Source organism: Punica granatum, chromosome 8 (assembly GCF_007655135.1).
Source record: "Punica granatum isolate Tunisia-2019 chromosome 8, ASM765513v2, whole genome shotgun sequence".
NCBI lineage: Eukaryota > Viridiplantae > Streptophyta > Magnoliopsida > Myrtales > Lythraceae > Punica > Punica granatum.
Genome location: NC_045134.1, coordinates 22733602 through 22751175, shown reverse-complemented (window position 1 = coordinate 22751175; position 17574 = coordinate 22733602). Strand labels below are relative to the sequence as shown.

General features: G+C 42.2%; 2 protein-coding genes across 2 annotated transcripts; one reads left to right on the top strand and one right to left on the bottom strand.

Moving 5' to 3' along the window:
• On the top strand, positions 1 to 4165 carry LOC116187666. Its single transcript, XM_031516543.1, has 3 exons — positions 1 to 336; positions 817 to 1223; positions 2562 to 4165. Exons 1-3 carry the CDS (start codon positions 265 to 267, stop codon positions 3817 to 3819), a joined length of 1737 nt encoding a protein of 578 aa, XP_031372403.1. The 5' UTR covers positions 1 to 264; the 3' UTR covers positions 3820 to 4165.
• A 511-nt stretch (positions 4166 to 4676) lies between these two features.
• Positions 4677 to 11510, bottom strand: LOC116187665 (BRCT domain-containing protein At4g02110). The gene is made up of 10 exons (XM_031516541.1): positions 11152 to 11510; positions 10949 to 11038; positions 10659 to 10763; positions 10112 to 10213; positions 9926 to 10010; positions 9764 to 9833; positions 9571 to 9615; positions 6659 to 8899; positions 6263 to 6479; positions 4677 to 5582 (listed from the first exon to the last, which is right to left on the bottom strand). Exons 1-10 carry the CDS (start codon positions 11233 to 11235, stop codon positions 5019 to 5021), a joined length of 3603 nt encoding a protein of 1200 aa, XP_031372401.1. The 5' UTR covers positions 11236 to 11510; the 3' UTR covers positions 4677 to 5018.
• Between the last annotated feature and the right edge of the window lie 6064 nt (positions 11511 to 17574).

The window sequence follows — 17574 nt, the reverse complement described above, 5'->3', positions numbered from 1 at the left end:
AACCTGCCATTGTCGCTCTCTGCTCATTCACGCTCTTCTTCTATATATCACAGCTCGCAGCTCAAGTCCCTCTCTCGCCCTTTCGCCCTTTCTCGCACTACTTCAATATATATAGATGTATACAATGTGTGTGCTATTATTGTGTTGACTTGCCTCCGATGACGATCGAGAACGCCACCGGAATGTGAGGGCGGCGCCAGCAGGTCGATCGAGGGACAGGGAGAGGGTGAGAGGCGAGGCCAGGTAGGGTGTCGACGGTCGGACATGGCTTCTTCTGCCGCTTCCTGCCTGAGCGGCGGCGAGAGGAGACAGTACTGGTGGCTCACCAACCGGAAGGTGCGTGCCTATCGAGCTTCGCTCTAATCGCTCATTAGCTGTTTCCCGCTGGTTTCCGATGAATCGAGTGCGAGTCTGTCTCTCTGTTCCGTTCGGTCAACTGGCTTGCATTTCAAGTCTTTGTACGCATCGGAGCGCGCGCTCCGCCGGTTTGCTTGCTTCGGTAGAAACTGCCGGCGTTCACTGCCGTGTCTTATGGCTTCTGATTCAATTTCAAGCGGCTCTGTCTGGAACCATCTGTCCTGCTCGTGGATTAGTCTTTCTCTGATACTGCTTCGATGCTATTCCTATTAACATCACCATCATCTTATGATTTTAGCATTTTGAATTATTTCTATGCCATTCTCGATCAATTACGTGACCCCAACGATGCCGATGACCAGTCTTCGCCATTGGCACGATTTTATCTGCTTCCCGCCGAATTGGTTGCGAATTGTACATTTGGAAACTCTCTAATGATTTTGATTTTGATTTCAATAGGTCGTGGATAAGTACATCAGAGACTCGCGGAACCTCATCGCGACTCGAGAGCAGAGCGAGATCACCTCGGCGCTGAGTCTCCTCGATGCTGCGCTCGAGCTATCGCCTCGGCTCGAGCAAGCTCTCGAGCTGAAGGCGAGATCCCTGCTCCACCTCAGGCGGTTCAGAGACATTGCCGATATGCTCCAGGATTACATCCCGAGCCTCAAAATGGGGAGTGACGATTCCTCCTCCTCATCGTCCGATGGCTCCTCTCAGCAGCAGTCCAGAGAGCAGGCCACCCTCTTGCCGGGTCGTGACTCGCCGGGGAGCAGGGAGCCGAGTTTGAGGTGCTTCTCTATTTCGGACCTGAAGAAGAAAGTCATGGCGGGCTTGACCAGGAGCTGCGACAAGGAAGGGCAATGGAGGTAATTAATCCATCTCTATCTTATTCTTCTTCTTCCTCTTCATCAGTTTGTCTTCTTTCTTGATGTCAGGGAATGGTGGTTGTGAGGTTCATCTTTTCATGGGCAAAACATTTATGAGGGGAGGAGATGAGATGAGATGAGATGAGAAAGGGGTTTTCTTTCTGGTGGGAGTAGTAATGAGTAAATGCGTTAGCCGCCAGCCATCAATGAGGACCCTATTGCTTTTACCGCAAATAGACGTCAGCTTAGGATCGTAGAGCCTGTTTTCAGGGTTGGATTCAGATCCCATTTTTAAGATTTCTCCTGACCGGGGATCCATCGACCTGGTCATGAATTGAATTCAGCTTTAAGCAGGAGATTTTATTTAAGATATGTAATTTATTCATCTCAGACAGAAAATTGGAAGTTGAAGTTTCAGAAAGTACTTTGTCAGGGTTGGACTGCTTTCCACAGTGTCCTCTGCAACCTGGAGCTAAAAAATGGTTGATTTGCCATGGCTGTTTTAGGCGAGAAAGATAACCCCAAAAAAAAAAAATGCTAAAAAGGCCTTAGTAAATAGTGATGACACAAGTTCCGAATTCTGCTGAGAAGAAAATTTTATCGGTAAATTGCCCAGAAAAAAAAATATATAAATGTGACCAATAGGTAATCCAGCTACAAGCAGAATTTTTTTAAAATCAATAGAAAATGGAATAATTGCATCACATAGTTTTAACGTTTCAAGAAATTTTTAGTTATAATCCAAACTTGATTTTTTATCTGAGATATTCCAACGTCGACGTGGTAGTTTCACATCTAACCCGACATTAACTTTCTGTTCAAAATTGACGGAATTGCACAATGTTACAAAATTAACGTACCACGTGTGCAATTCCGTCAATTTTGGATGGAAAGTTAATCTCAGGCTAGATGTGAAATCAACACGTCAACATTAAGATATTTCAGGTAAAAAATCAAGTTTGGATTAGAACTAAAATTTTTTTCATATATTAGGTTATATGGCACAATTTACCCATAAAAAATTCCCCTTTCGGTGTCTTTTTTTCTTGTTTGAGGTCTGATGGTTTTATGATTCCTGATTAGGATTTTACAGTAGTAATAGTTGGAGCCACAATTTTTCGGAAAACTAACTAAAGACTGCTTGCAAAGAATTTGGCTTCTTGCAGTTGAAGAAATCTCAGTCATTGAACGATGCGTATAACAAGCCATATTAACCTTTGGATGTTCTCAGGTTACAACATCAAGTTCTTATCATGAATAACCAGTCTGAGAAAGTGTCTGGGAGTCGACTAGGTTTGAACTAGCATGCTGCTTAACCCGTGTTCTTTGAATATGCAGGTACTTGGTTCTAGGTCAAGCATGCTGCCACTTAGGCCTGATGGAGGATGCCGTTGCCCTCCTTCAGACATGGAAACGACTCAACAGCGCCGCTTTTCGCCGTGAAAGCATCCACTTGTCGGAGGACAGCTTCTCACTATCCAATGCCCAATTCTCGACCGACGTAACCGCATCTTTGGTTCCTAGCTCCCCACCCAAAGGCCCATCTGAGTGCGAGTCCATAAATCATCTCCTTGGCCACATAAAGTTCCTTCTTCGTCGCCAAGCAGCTGCGCTTGCAGCCCTTGATGCTGGCCTATATTCTGAGTCCATTCGCCACTTTAGCAAAATCATAGATGGACGCTATGGTGCCCCACAATGGTTCCTCGCTCAATGCTACATGCTACGAGCCACGGCCTTCAAATCAGCTGGACGGGTTGTAGAGTCTATTGCTGATTGCAATAGAACGCTTGCCCTGAACCCGACCAGCATTCAAGCCCTAGAAACACGAGCTGTCCTCCTGGAATCCATTCGGTGCTTGCCTGATTGCTTGCACGATCTCGAGCACCTCAGACTCCTCTACAACACGATCTTGCGAGACCGGAAACTCCCGGTTCCCGCTTGGAAACAGCAGAACGTGCATTACAAGGAAATTCCCAGGAAATTGGGCGCTCTCACCTCAAAAGTTCAAGAACTGAAGCAAAGGATGGCAACTGGCGATACTGGACACATCGATTACTATGCTTTGATCGGGTTGAGAAGGGGTTGCTCACGTTCAGAGCTGGAGAGGGCTTATCGGTTGCTTTCTCTTAAGCACAAGCCGAACAGGGCTTTGGATTTTCTAGATAAGTGTGAGTTCGAACAGGGTTATGACTTTGATTCGATAAAGGACAGAGCGAAGATGTCGGGTTTGTTACTCTATAGGCTGCTCCAGAAGGCATATGCCAGTATCGCGTCTATTATAATGGATGAGGAAGAGGTCGACAAGCAGAGAAAGAAGGCTGCAGCTGCTTTACAAGCGGAACAAGCAGCAGTTCAAGTGCCAAAAACCCATGAGCCGAAACCTAAAGCAGAATCTTCCCTACCAATCGCCCCAAAAAGATCAGAAAGTTCTGCTCCTAAACAGATCAGTTTGACCAGCAACGCGAAGAAAGTATGTCCTGATCCTTCGGTTCATCGGGGAGTCTTCTGCAGGGACATGGCTGCAGTAGGAAGTTTGTTAGCTCAGGTGGGATATAATCGTCCACTCCCTGTGAAATATGCGGCATTGAGTTGCTAATCAAAGAGTTCCTGATGGAGCACATTCATGTTCGGTTCGTCAGCTGTGTGCTCGTCAGAAGGCAAATCTCTAGGGGCTGCCAGAAAAATTTTGTGAAGCAACTATCATGTACAGAGTAAGTTCGGTATGGGATATAATCTTCAGTATTGACCCCCCTTAGTTAATATAGTCATATAATATATATGATCAGAGGCTGTACGTTTTCTGGTTGATTTGTTCCAGATTTGGATAAATTTTGTTGCTATTTTGCCATTGGATAGTCTGGTAATAGTTCTCACTACAATCACGTATACAGTAAACGATCCAGTATATAGAAGCTTATCGTGCTGGTGTTGTTACATTTATATGCCCGTCCCGCTGTGATCTCGGTCATATTTCAATCGACGTGAAGAAAAATGACCATGTTTAATCGCTATCCAGGTACAAATGTGTCATTCTGATCATTGCTACTTCCTAGACGTTTTCCTTCCTCGGCATGAGGTGTATTTGACATGATGCAAGATCTTTCCTTTTGGGCATTATTTTGCAGTGTTTCAAGCGAACTTCGGAGTCTAATTGCATCTAGCGGGAATAGAGGCCGGCTCGGATGCACTGAGCCCTTTTGCTTGGCCAGCTATGGTTGATTCACTAGGGAGTTCACAACGGCGCTGCATCCAGTGTGGGACAACCCTCCTAGCATTTCTCTTAACTGAAACAAAACTCCAGGACCCAAAAGACCGATATTATGCAGTAGGATTTGTCCTTCCATTCGTTTCAAGGTCAATTTTTAAGGCCTAAAAGAGAAACCCGAGAAAAGCCAAGTCCGAGCCCCGAATAAAGCGATAGACTTAGTCCGGCAAGCCAAGCAGTTAAGACCCTTCTCAAAACACGCATCAATTTGGATAGTGGCATCCTAAAAAGTCTCTTTTATGGCTTATACAACCTTCATACATCGGACATGGCTAAATTAACAGCGTTATTAGTCCCGAGACAGCTGATGGATCGGAACAGTCTGTACAGCCAAAGAGCCAGACAGTGAAACAACTGACGACGCGTCAACCCTCAGCTCTTACGAGATTTTACAACAAATTATACTTTTCGGCCTCCAAGGATACTCCTTACAGATAGAACGGTAAAATCATAATTACCCGAATCAGGGAATATGCTTAAATGTGATTCTTTTTCCTCGTGCGATGGGAAGTCGAATGTCCATAAATAGACTACTGCTTACTCCTCAAAACCGAGCCTTCCCGTTTCCTTTTCATACCAGAATTGGAGTAACTGTCTCTGCCTCCGCTACAAACTGGGCACAACCAATCCTCTTCGGGAACAGCTTTGAGCGGAGGATCACAGCAATCAATATGAGTACCAATCCCACAACCAATGGTACCAGTGTCATCACCACAGACCAGCATCACATCACCTCTATCAGTCGATCCACAAACTGCACAGCTCAGGTCGCCACTGTTGTCTGAGGATTCCGGGACCACAATCTCTTCGGCTTTTCTCTGCAGTCTAGAAAACGAACTCTCTGCCCAAGCATGAGTGTTATATAACACGTGTTTCTCAAGTGGTTCCCCGGGCTTGCAAACATACTCCACCAAGTAATCTGCAAGTACGCAGGGAATCTCGTGTTTGAGGAACTCCTGCACCCAGATGTCCTCTTTGGGCATCCCGGGGCCAACTATAGCAAAGTCCACTCCTTTGCTCAGGAAGCGGTTGTATGGCGGGGAAGTAGCCAGTATCGTCCCATCTCCAGCTTTCACAACCCGTTTGAACGTATCCTGCTCCAACAGAGAGATGGCAAAATTTTGTGATATCAATAGAAGCCATAAAATAGGATGTAAACATTTATCTGAACTAAGATTCACCAGAAGTTTTCAAAATTTCACTGCTACTATCGAAGTTTGTAATCAAAGTTGACAAGCTTCAAAATAATATGATCACAATAACCTCACTGAACTTATTATCTAGTTTAGAGAAAACCCTCTTCTTCAACAGCATCTCCCCAACACAGCCAAACTACTAGGTTAAGCCAGGCAAAGAACTCGCAGAGAGCCCTCTCAGCCTTCCCAAGGTAGAAGGGCTGAAGTGACCTTGAAAGGCCAAGAAGGCCCTCAACAAGACCGGATTTAGTTTGATCACTCCAAAGCTCAAACAAAGGGAACATCTATCCTTAAAGGAGCTCTGAGGAGATCCGCCACTAATGGAGTTCTGGTCAAAGTTAGGATTAATAACTAAAGCGAGGGCATCTTCCAAGATTTACAAGAATTCCATAAGCACTTTTGTGAATTTATCAGTTTATCCGTGGCTTTGATTGAACTCGAAGGAACATCTTATGGTAGTGAGGAGGATAAACTATAGCAAAATAAGGGGTAAAGGATATTGGTCACAACCATATTATAGGTGGCAATCCTTTTTCCCCACTGAGGAAAAATGATCAGCAGAGTATGGGAGAACATACCAGGGATGGTGCAATGAGAACTCCATGTATTATTATGCGCATATCATAGAATGCACCATGTCCTGTTCTCTCCCTCAAGAGCCGCCATTTTCTCGGAGCCTCCAAATTAATTGCAGTCCCTGCACTTTGGCCATTTTCACGCCATTCATGAGGCTCTTCATCGAGGAATTTCCCTGCCTGATTGCAGGCACTCAGATAATCAGCCTTAAGGATCCACCTGCATTTAATAAAAAGATAAGCTTGAACCTATTAGATAACAGAAATCACCAACATGGGAAATTGACTCTGAACAAATTGTCTATGCACAAATAAGAAAATAAATCAAGCTTAGCCCTACGCATGAAACTAAAGACTAGGCATAATTCATATGTGAAGGGCACAGAGGGCATGATTTACCTTCCAGAGGCAGCAGCAGCAAAAAACTTCTCTGTCCTTCGAATGGGCCCTGGTGTAATGAAGTGTGTTGCCTGATAAGACCATTGATGGGAATCCCTGCAAAATTTCCCTTTCAGTTTCCGAATGACTTGCTTAAACTCCTTCCTTTGTTGTCTATGTCCACTCAATATAAACCGTGCAGGCTCACTTCTTCGGTGAACCACCTTAGTAGAGTTAGCATTTGTTTCTCCAGGCTCGTGGTTCATCTTTACTGCTATTTTCTCAAACTTCGAAGATGCTTTCTTAGACTGCATTTTGGCCCCACTGACACTATGATCGGCATTCACAACCACCTTATTCTCCTTCTCTGCCTCTGAGGAGATCTCAAACTTTCTCTCGCTCTTGGTTTTTCCATTTGACTTTGGTCTCTTCTTCTCTTCCATCGCAGTTCCATTATGATCCACTCTCTCTTTTGTAGCTAAGGGAACCTTCCGCTTCCTATTAGCTGTAGAAGGTTTTCTCCCTTCAGTGGATTTTCCTTTCCCGTTTCTGCCTTTTGATACTGATTCACCCTGCTTAAATCTACCCACATCACTCGCCTTTTCAACATCATATGCATTAGGATCGGACATATTTGCTGCATCATGAGCACACTCCTCTTCCTTGGCTGCATCTGCAGCAGGTGCCGTTTCCACCCTCTTGGAATTTTCTCCATTGTCTTTCTTCTCAGGAACACTATTATCCTCATCTGGAGCCTCGGTCTCATCATCCATGTCAGCTGCAGCATCTTGAGCCATATCCCGAGATTGAGTAACACTTACACTCCTCAACCCATCTAATGCTTCAACATCCCTGTGTGGAGAGGACGCTTTACCATCATTTCTATTGGAGGAATTGTCAGGGACAGTCATCTCCTCTCCATCAATTGAAGAATTCTTAGTGTTGTCTAAGGAAGCATCATCCTTGAGGTATATAGAACCTTTCAAGTTAGCAGACTTACAAAGCTTAGGCCTAGAGCCTAAAGTCTTCTTTTTAGCAACCATCGTCTTCCTAGTCTGGTTTTCATCTACCTTCTCATTCTCTCTATCAAGCATATCACCATTTCCCCATTCAGGGATTGTAGCAATAGTGATATCTTCCTCCAATCTCCTCGAGGATGAAACTTTAAGAGCTTGCTTCTCAGTTCTCCTGTCTACTGTTTCATCAGCTCGGGTTGCAGCTATATCAAGTTTTCCTACTATAGGCATTATCTCAGAGGCAGGAGATGCAGTCTTTTTGTCCCCGTCAGTCCCTGAACCAACGTCTTTCGATGGCAAGTACGATTTTCCTTGTCTTTCACCAGAATTTGGACGATTGGAGGATGAAAAAAATGAAACCTCCTTTCCCACGGCATCCCAATCAATGATCTTGTTCGGGCAGATTTTTTCGTGGCCCAAAGACAAGTTATAAGCAGAAGCAAGGACAGGCTGACCTGCTAAAGCAGATGCTTCAGGTACCTGAGTCCTATTGCTTGTGATTGGAGCATCTGATGTTGATAAATTTACATGCTGATTCATTTTCTGTGACATAGAATCACCAGAGGAGACTTCTAGTTTTCTCTTCTGTGGTGATTTACCTTTTGTACCTTCAGCAGTTGCCTCATTGACAGTGGAAGGAATCTGAACATTATCAGAAGCATTTACACCTTCTACTTGTTCCAGTCTTATGGACAAATTGCCAATGCTGCCATCACCTTTTTCTGTTGGTGATTTTGAGGAGTCCCCTTTGCCTAGTTCAATGCCATCCTGCATTCCAAGTGATGTTCTCCTGGGGCCTTTCCTAGAGTAACTTAAGGAACTAAGTTTTGCATCAATATGAGAAGCTTCAGGACTTCTCAAGGCCCCCTTCTGTGAAATAGCTGGAGAAGGTGTTTTTTCAGAAGCTTCTTTAATGATAGTTGGACTTGAGGCCTTTATACTGCTCGCATTCAGACCTCCAAGCATCTGTTGACAATTATTAACGTTTGATGATTCTCTAGTCTCTTTTGTGGGTGTTGACTTCGGTTCCACACCAGGAACATCTGATGGATGCTGAACCGAACCAATATCATCCAGTCTCTTTGACGGTTCACCCGCTGCTGTGGGAAGTAAAAAGGTAGCAGTCCCAACTTTGAAAGTAGGACTCCTCTTGATGACATTTTCTCTTGGCTGTTCCACGAACTTATTGTCATTATCTTCTTCAGAATCCTTTACTTCAGCCTCCACCATTTCCAGTTCATAGGTACTGTTTATTCAGAAGATGATGTCAAAATCTCTTTCATGTTAAGCAAGCGACGGTTTGTGCTATGGCAAAGTGCAGTCTCCAAAAATTAAGCAGTAATTGTTTACACGCACCAAGAATAAGGGGAAAAAAAGAAAAGAAAAAAAAAAGGCTGATTGAGTCATCAGAATTCATAATGTGTATAATAGTCAATAGATAAACTGGCCTTGTGATATTTGAAACATGTACAGATTAAGCAGATTCTATAAGCAAATTTGCAAAAATATGAGATTGTGGAGCAAGTCTAAAGTAGGCAGAACTGTAAAGGCATAGCTTGCTTTTCCAGCAAAATAAATTCAAATGAAAGCCTAAGAACTGAAAACCATCGCCCTCTATTTATTGGCATGTATGTGCAAGAAATGCCACAACATAACATAGTTGATGGATTGTTAATACAAGTGACTTCTAATGCGCCTTTAATGGGATCTCTAGGACCTATGATGTAAATGCACTCTGCACAGCAGAAAATTTAAACAGCATGCATCAAATAGCTCTTGTTCAATCTAGTTATTAATGTAATGCGTTACTAATATAATCCATGCATAACAATGGAAAAGAACCAAGTGCAGAAGTTTTTCTCCCCCTAACTTTAGACTAGGGACAAAAGCCATTTAGAGGAGATTTGAAGAACTCACCTCTTGCTGTAATTAGCTTCAGGAAGAATTTCCCAGTCTCTTAAACTGCACAGGTGTAAAAAGGGACAGCAGTTACTTTATCATGCATATTACACAAACAATCTCAATGGATTCTGTTCGCGTTAAAAAGTACTTGGTCCTCTTTCTTTCATAAGATAACGTTACAGCACTAGAAGGCAATCTTTTAACATACCAATCCTCCAGCCACCTGTGATTAACCAGCTTTATCTTCTTCATTTTCTTGGCCAGCTCATACTTCTCTCCTATACAAGGATGACAATAATTTTTATGCAAAACATAAGGTGGATGGGAAAAGGCATACAAGTTAATCTCAGGATAAACCAGAAAAAGCAACCTTCAAACTTATAGCATAAAAGATGAGTCACTTTGTTTGCGACCAGTGGCTTGGAAAATTGTGCTCCCATGAATGACACCATCATCTGGAAAGAAATCGTATTCAATATAAGCATAGTTTGATTAGGAGGTGAGAGGTTTAGATCTTTGTTCCACTACACTTATCGTTCATAAATCTAGCTTATACCATAATGTCCTCTCGATCTTGTCGCTGGTACCCCGTCAAGCACATAACTAGATCTTTGGCACCAGGTATTCCATTTAGATCTCTAACAGGTTTGTACATAATCTGTCCCACACATCAGCAAATAATTTAGATCAGATAAACTTGTCAAGCCTCAGCAGATTGACAGATAGTGCACAGTTCATCATAAATATAATCGTAAATGCAAAAAAAAAATAAAAAAATTCCCTTGTCGTAAATGTCTTAAAACTTAAAAGACCTCAAACAACGTGTGACTATATATGAAGTTAGGCCAAGCAATATATTTCACTCCCGATGATACACTTAGATAAGCTCCAGCAATTGATAGAAAGTTAATCGCCAACTACAGCGAAATAGTAAACAATACAGCACATTGCCTAGAATTATCCCGATATTAGCGCATCTCCCTATCAAGTAAAAATTCTTAAATTCTCCAGTGACATAATCTTTTATTTAAAAGATAAGGAGGCAAATAAAAGAAAAAACGAGCACTTGTTAAAAAATTATCTATAAAGATTCAGAAACCAACCGAGGACGTGTCCGCAGGCATCCCGATGTCATAACTATGGTCAACCCACAAGCCTGTAACAACCACCTTGCCATCATTGCGAGCCGCGACACAAATAGGATCATCCTACATAATCAACATAGGAAATGAGATTCAAAGAAGATAATAAAATCAAATATTTGCGACGAAAACCGTCAATGTGCCCTAATCCCCTTCATTTCCTTTTGCTAAAGAGACTGAAAAATGCGTCGAGAGCTTCAACGGGGACCAAAAGAAATGGCGGGATTAGATTAAAAAGCTAAGGAACTCACATATACAATTCTACCCACAATCACATGAGTGCAGTTGGGACCGCACTGGCCAGCATCAACTCCACCGCTGCTAACAAGCTTTGCCCGGATCTGCAGATATATAGATTAGAAGAAAGAGCAATAGCAGGGAGAATAAGCCAAGTGTAGCGGAAGAAGTTTACGAATAGAAGGATATACTACCAAAGAGATGGTGCGGAGGGTACCTTGCGGTGGGTATCGGGGTCGAAACCGATGAGGAAGAAGCTGACGCCGAGAAAGGGCTTGGGCGGCGAGGGAGATTCCAGCATTGCTTCTCCTCCAGGGAGGATGGCGGATCAGAGGAGAACGAAGCGAGAGGAGAAGAGGAGAGTGAGCTATGGCGGAGGGCGGAGCTTCCGATTGGCTCTGATGGAGAGGATATTTCGCAGAACTTCTTCTTCTTCGTCTTCAGTGGCTGAATCGTGAAGAGGAAGATAGAGAGGAGTGAGAGAGAAATGGAGGGAAGAGAAGGAATTTTGATTTTTCTTTTTTATTTTACCGCTCTGGCGGGAGAAGGATGTTGGACACGTGTCGCACAAACGTTTTGTACACGTTGCCGGGGCAGCTTCTTACGGAAGGAAGAGCACAGAACCCATGGTGGGCTGGGCCGAGCCACAAGAGGGCCAGTTTTGATTTCTCAGTAGTGCCTCAGCCCGGCTCAATTTAATTGTTTACCGAGCTCTTCTGGTGTGTAAATTGCGGCTGTCCGATGCCCTCCATCGCTATGGGTATGACTTATAACGGGCATTCACATTAGGTCGAGATATCGAGAAATGTTGACACACAGCAATTGTTAGGGACCAGAAAATTGGTCCGACCCGTTCGACCTCGTTCGGCCGGACTTACCATCCTGGGGCTACGTTGATACTCCGGATTGGGCAATTAAATATATTTTCATCATGAGCTCATAATAGCTCTCATATTATTGGTAGAATATTTTGTCAATATATCATATGAGAGATTATTGTATTTCTAATCACATATATGTCAAGTACATCTACTTGTTATTTGTTATTAAATATTCTGCACGGATTACAATATCTTGATATGAATATACAATAGATACCTCTAAATCCCAAGTTCAATTCTTCTACTATTCTTTGATACATTCTCATTTAAGTATCGAAAAGAAAAATCGAGATTCTCTCCCGTTCTTTCTCTTTTTGCAGGTCACTCAAGGCTAGAGTCGCTTAGCGAGGTTACCTCGTGAAGGCCACGACTCTCCTTGTGAAAGATATACAATACCATCGCTCTAGGGGTATCACAAGCTAAGTTCCCGCTATCCAACTTTTGCTCTCATGATCGATAAAAATTTTGATATTCGAAATTTAAATCGAGGTTTACTTTGTGAATCTTACCACAAATCTAATGAATTCCACTTAATTTCTTCGCATCGCAATTTTTTAATTTTCCTTGACAAAATTTAATATCTATTAAGAGAAGAAAAGTTTTTGTTTGATGAAATAAAATATTAAGCTTTCCCAATTCGATACTTGGATATTCATTACTCAAATCCTTAAATCTAGTTATTCATTGAGGATGAAAATAATTTTCATCACGAAATACATTGTTTATCTCTAAAGGAGTAAGGATTTGGAAAAAACTGAGCGACTAAGGGCAACACCATATTTTCCTCCGGCGCGATATTCATCAATGGCGTTGACATCTCATCCTTGAGGATCTCAGATTCTTCGATTGAGGCATGAAAATCTTGATCATCCCCGCGAATACAATTGCACCCTCGAGTTGATCGTGGATCAATCTATCCACTGTGCAAGAAAAAAAAAGCCACCATGACATGTCACGCGTCGACCTCCCACATCGCTCGACGACCCACGCATTGCTTGAGGACCCCTACTTGAGGCAATCATTCTCATAAATGAAAAAGTTTCACCCAATACACAATCTTTCTTGCAGGTTTAGTATAAGCTCAAGTTTTGACAAGATATCGCGTCACGTGACTACCACCATCACAGTCCAACTCTCTGAGGACCTAGGCCTCTGGTTTTTACAACAGTGGATTAAGGGGCCTTCGCTTTCTACACCGAATGATCCCAATAGGCCTTCTTTTTCTACAGCAAGAAGCCCTCACTTTCCATTGCAATGAGTTTTCTCACCTCTCGTCGAGGACCACGTTCCTCACATTCTACACCCAGGACAAGGTGGCCTTTGCTTTCTACAGCAAAAGGGCCCCTTGCTTTCTACTGAGTGGGGATTCCTCGCATCCGTTTGGGGATCACGACCATCATTTTTTACAATGGTGGATCTTGGCATTCTCTCTATCGCTTTTTATATCAGTAGATCTCCTCATATTCGCATCAAAGGGTACAACATACTCTACGCACAAAGTCACTCTAGCAACGACAAGAAAAGGCCATCGCCTACGATGCGACATCAACAACGACGTTGATCTACTCCCACGGCCTCTCAAAGCTCGAGCTCACAAGAGTGAGGGGCTTATGTTAGAGACTAGAAAATTGACCCGGCCCATTCGATACATTCCCATTTAAATATTAGAAAGGGAAATCGGAATTCCCTCCCGTTCTTTTCTTTTTTGCAGGTCACTCGAGACTCGTGGTCCGCACGTAATTAAGGTCCGAAAACTGGGATCCCAACAACAATGAGATCGATGTTGGGCCGAATTATCTCCTACATGGAGAATGGTTCGAGGCCCATGTGGATTAAGACTCACATGGGTGGTATCGGATTTAAAGCCCATGAATTTTTGGGGAGCACCCACTGTATAAAGAGAGTTAGAGCACCAATAATAGGTGCCCAAGGGGGAAGCCTGCAATCTTGCTACAGAAGAAATGGGGGGAGATGCCTTGAGCTTTCTTACTGTAGAAGATGTAGAGGAAGAGATGCCTGCAACCTAGGATTTCATGTTATAGAAGAGACGAAGAGAGATGCATGCATCATGTGGCTTCTAGTTGCACAAGAATCGGAGAGATTGAGACACGACGGTGAAGATAGGGGCGTCCGTTCAGTTCGGATCGGAACGTGCAGCTTCGGATATTATGACGTTCGGAGGGTTGTTCACCATTAGATTGTGCTGAAAATTTGAGTAGAGGTTCCAGACTAGTCGTTCTGCAATCTGAACGCCGAAAATTTATTTTGGAGCTCTGTAGCCTCAGTTTTCAGCCTTGTCTTTGAGTCCCCTGTTTTGGTGATATGTCTTAACTCAAGCCCTAACCTTTGTTGATTAGATGTGGCTGCCAAGAAGCATGTTTCTTGATGTTCATTTGAGTTGAATGATCGGTATATGCCTCTAGTTGGTGATAGCTAGGGAAGAACTGTGTATTCTCATTATTGGTTGATAGTGGATGATTGGTTTTAGAAGTTTCCACGCCAAATTTTCGATGTCTTTTTGGTTATTTTGCTGCTGCAAATTGATTAAGTTTCATCACTTGATCGATTTCCTAAAAGTTCACAAAGAAGGGGATAAGTTAATCGTGCTAGTCTCTTTGTCCCCCTCAACAATTGAGACATCTTGAAATCTACTGACTGCGAACATTAACCGATATGCCTCTGTTACTGCGTGACATCATGATGCCAAAACTCAGGAGTCGAGAAATGGAAATCGAGCATGCACATAACTATGTGGAAAGAAAGAACGCGAACACTAGAGAAAGACTGCCAAGATGAGGGTCAAACATAATCGCGGTTGAAATCGAAAAATATAATATATAGATGATCACTTTATATATTACATTAGAAAAATTAGAGAAAACTGCGTAAAATACTTGGCACTTCTTTTACGCTATAGCAAAAATTAATTTTTTTTTAGAGAAATACACAAATTATCGATTCGTTCTCCATCAATTCTAACTGAATATGCTAATGTGGCACTTAACAGTTACATGTGGTGCGATATTGGCTAATTACGCCCCCACATTAATTTTATTATTAAAATTCATTATACAATTTTTTCAAAAAAATTAAAAAATGGAAAAGAAAAAGGAAAAGGTGAAGGAGGGGGAGAAGGGAAGGGGGCAGCGGCGCTCCACCGCTCCACCTCCAGTGATCCCCCGCTTCCAACAAGCACTCTGCACTAAGCCTCTTCCCTAACTGCAGCAGCAAGCAACCCTTGGAAAATCGACCGCCTCGAAGGACTTCTCACCCTTATCTTCTACGTCTGCTTCTTCATCGGCGACCACCACCTCTCTGCCAATGGCAGGAGCTCCGCCGGCTCTGCCCCGACTTAGTCTTCATCGGCAACGACCTCGATAGTCCTCGTCCCGACACCAGCGTGTTATAACCGAGCTCACCTCTGTCTTATCTTCTCGGATCCAGCGACGAGCACGCCTGACTCCATTGTCTCCTCCATCGCGATCTCCTCCTCAGTAGCGGCGGCTCGCCACCGTGCCCCTCCTCCCGAACGTGACTCGGTGCTGTGACTCGATGCCCGCATGACTCCGTCCTCAAAGTGATGGGACACTTGAAATTCCACGGGCAGTAGCTTCTGCCTCTCTTTTTTCTTTTAAAAAGTCAAGAAAGTCGGACACAAAGTCGAAGATATTGAAAATCTTCACTGCAATTAATTTGTACAATAATAAATTTGTAATAGAATAATTCAATTTTCATTTAATATGAATCATATTGTTTTAGTAAAAAATTTATTCGAAGCATTGTTCTCGCAATTTCGATATATCGAACATTAAATATTATTTTATTTTTCAACAATTACGCTTTCTAATACCCGACTTCGTATCCTCTTACTCACGGAAATTGAGATTATTTATCACTTAATCGATATTTTGCCGATTGTATATTATACTAAAAAAAAATGCCCCGGTATTATTTTACTTTCCCATTGTTTTCAGCTGTGCCGGCTGACGGACCGAGATACTTTTCTTCACCATGGGCTGCAATTCCAACCTCCTAAAGTCTTACCATTTATTAATCACATTTCTGTTTTCTTCTTTTATAACTTCCGTTCAGAAGTACGTAAGTGTAATAGATAAAGTGATTTGATATTTATTTTGCTTAACTAAGATTACAAGTTTAAGTTTCATGAATGAAAAAAATTCATGATAAAAAATTTTTTATCCCTTAATAGGTCGACTTAAAAGTTAAATTTAAATTGATCGAATTTTATGATAAAAAATTGGATGGAGGTTTTGTACAATAATATCAGCCTCGACTATTATAATAATAAAAGAAATCCTCCTCGACTTTTAACAACAATGACGAATGATCATAATTTGTTTCTCGTACTGACATCGCGATTTTACAGAGGCAAACTTACGGTGCACCCGGTGTTTCTAACGCAGAGGACATCCCTACGGTTGAACCCCCAACCTTTGGACCCTTTACTAAGAACAAGTTAGTTATGTCAGCAAATCGAGCTCGGGTTCAGCTGGACCGACTTGAAAATGAGATCTGATAGAGTCCTCAAGACGCTCGAATCGTCTTCAATTGCTTCGCGGAACTACATGCCTAGTAAGAGAAGCCACAATTGGGACTTGTTTTCTTCATGTCACCCGTGTGAATCGTGTTTGCATCATTGTTTGTATATCTATAATTGTGCTCATGTCTGACTCCTGGAGGAGTGGCGATTGCTGTGTCAGCCTCATTTGCAGGAGCATGGCCATAGCCAACTCCTCGGGAGAACTAGAAGCATGGTCATGGTCGACACTTGAGTTACGCCATAGTTTGGCCTTTAACAATGGGTATTGGATAGTAACGTGCGCGATTCAAAATACTGTCTATATCAAAATCAGTAATTGCGTATTTGATTCATGTCAACCGCTTTAACTTCAAAATATAAACGAGACGTTTGGATTAATTAATATCAAATTCAAGTCACAGTCTAACCACAAAAATTTCAAAGATCGACCTCTTTTGAGACTGCAGGAGGAGGGAGAGCACGAGCTCGTCCGGTCTCAATACGATTTAATGGAGCTGCCATGGATCTAGTTCTAAGATCTCGATACAAGATGAAAAATTTTCGATCCTGTTTACTTAAGAAAAAACAAGTCATTTTTATTTTTCCTTTTCACTTCTCTTCTCATTTTCTAAATTTATTTCTTTAAAGAAAATTGAGAAATCATATTTACAAACTCAAAATTGAGAATTTTCATACTTATTTTCAATATCTAACAACATGAAAAATCTTTCCTATAATTAAAGATAGGAGGATAGATATAACTAAAAAAGATAAAAAGATAAAAAAAAAATTCCAACTAAAAAGAAGAAAATGAGAAACTATTAATAGTATTTCTCTAAATTGTTTTGAATTTAGGGAATTAAAAATATCTCTTTTCTTAAAAAATTATTTTTCATTTTAAGAAAGTTAATACATATTTTATGATTTTTCTTTTTTTTAATGAAATTTCTCAAAAAGTTCAAAAAATTTCTCGAGTCAACAGAGCCTGGACATTATTTTCGGCAGAGCCTGTCCAACACATGATTTTTCAACAAGAGCCTGTCCGATACGTGATTGGGGCCATCGGATTTACGTTCGACGATGATTAACGTTCCACATGGACACAAGGACCAAATTGATTTCTCCAAGGAAATACATGAACCGGGTGCATGGGCGTAGCCACCACTTCACTATGTTACGGTCTAAGGGGGTTAGGTGCGAATATTAAGTATACCCTCGT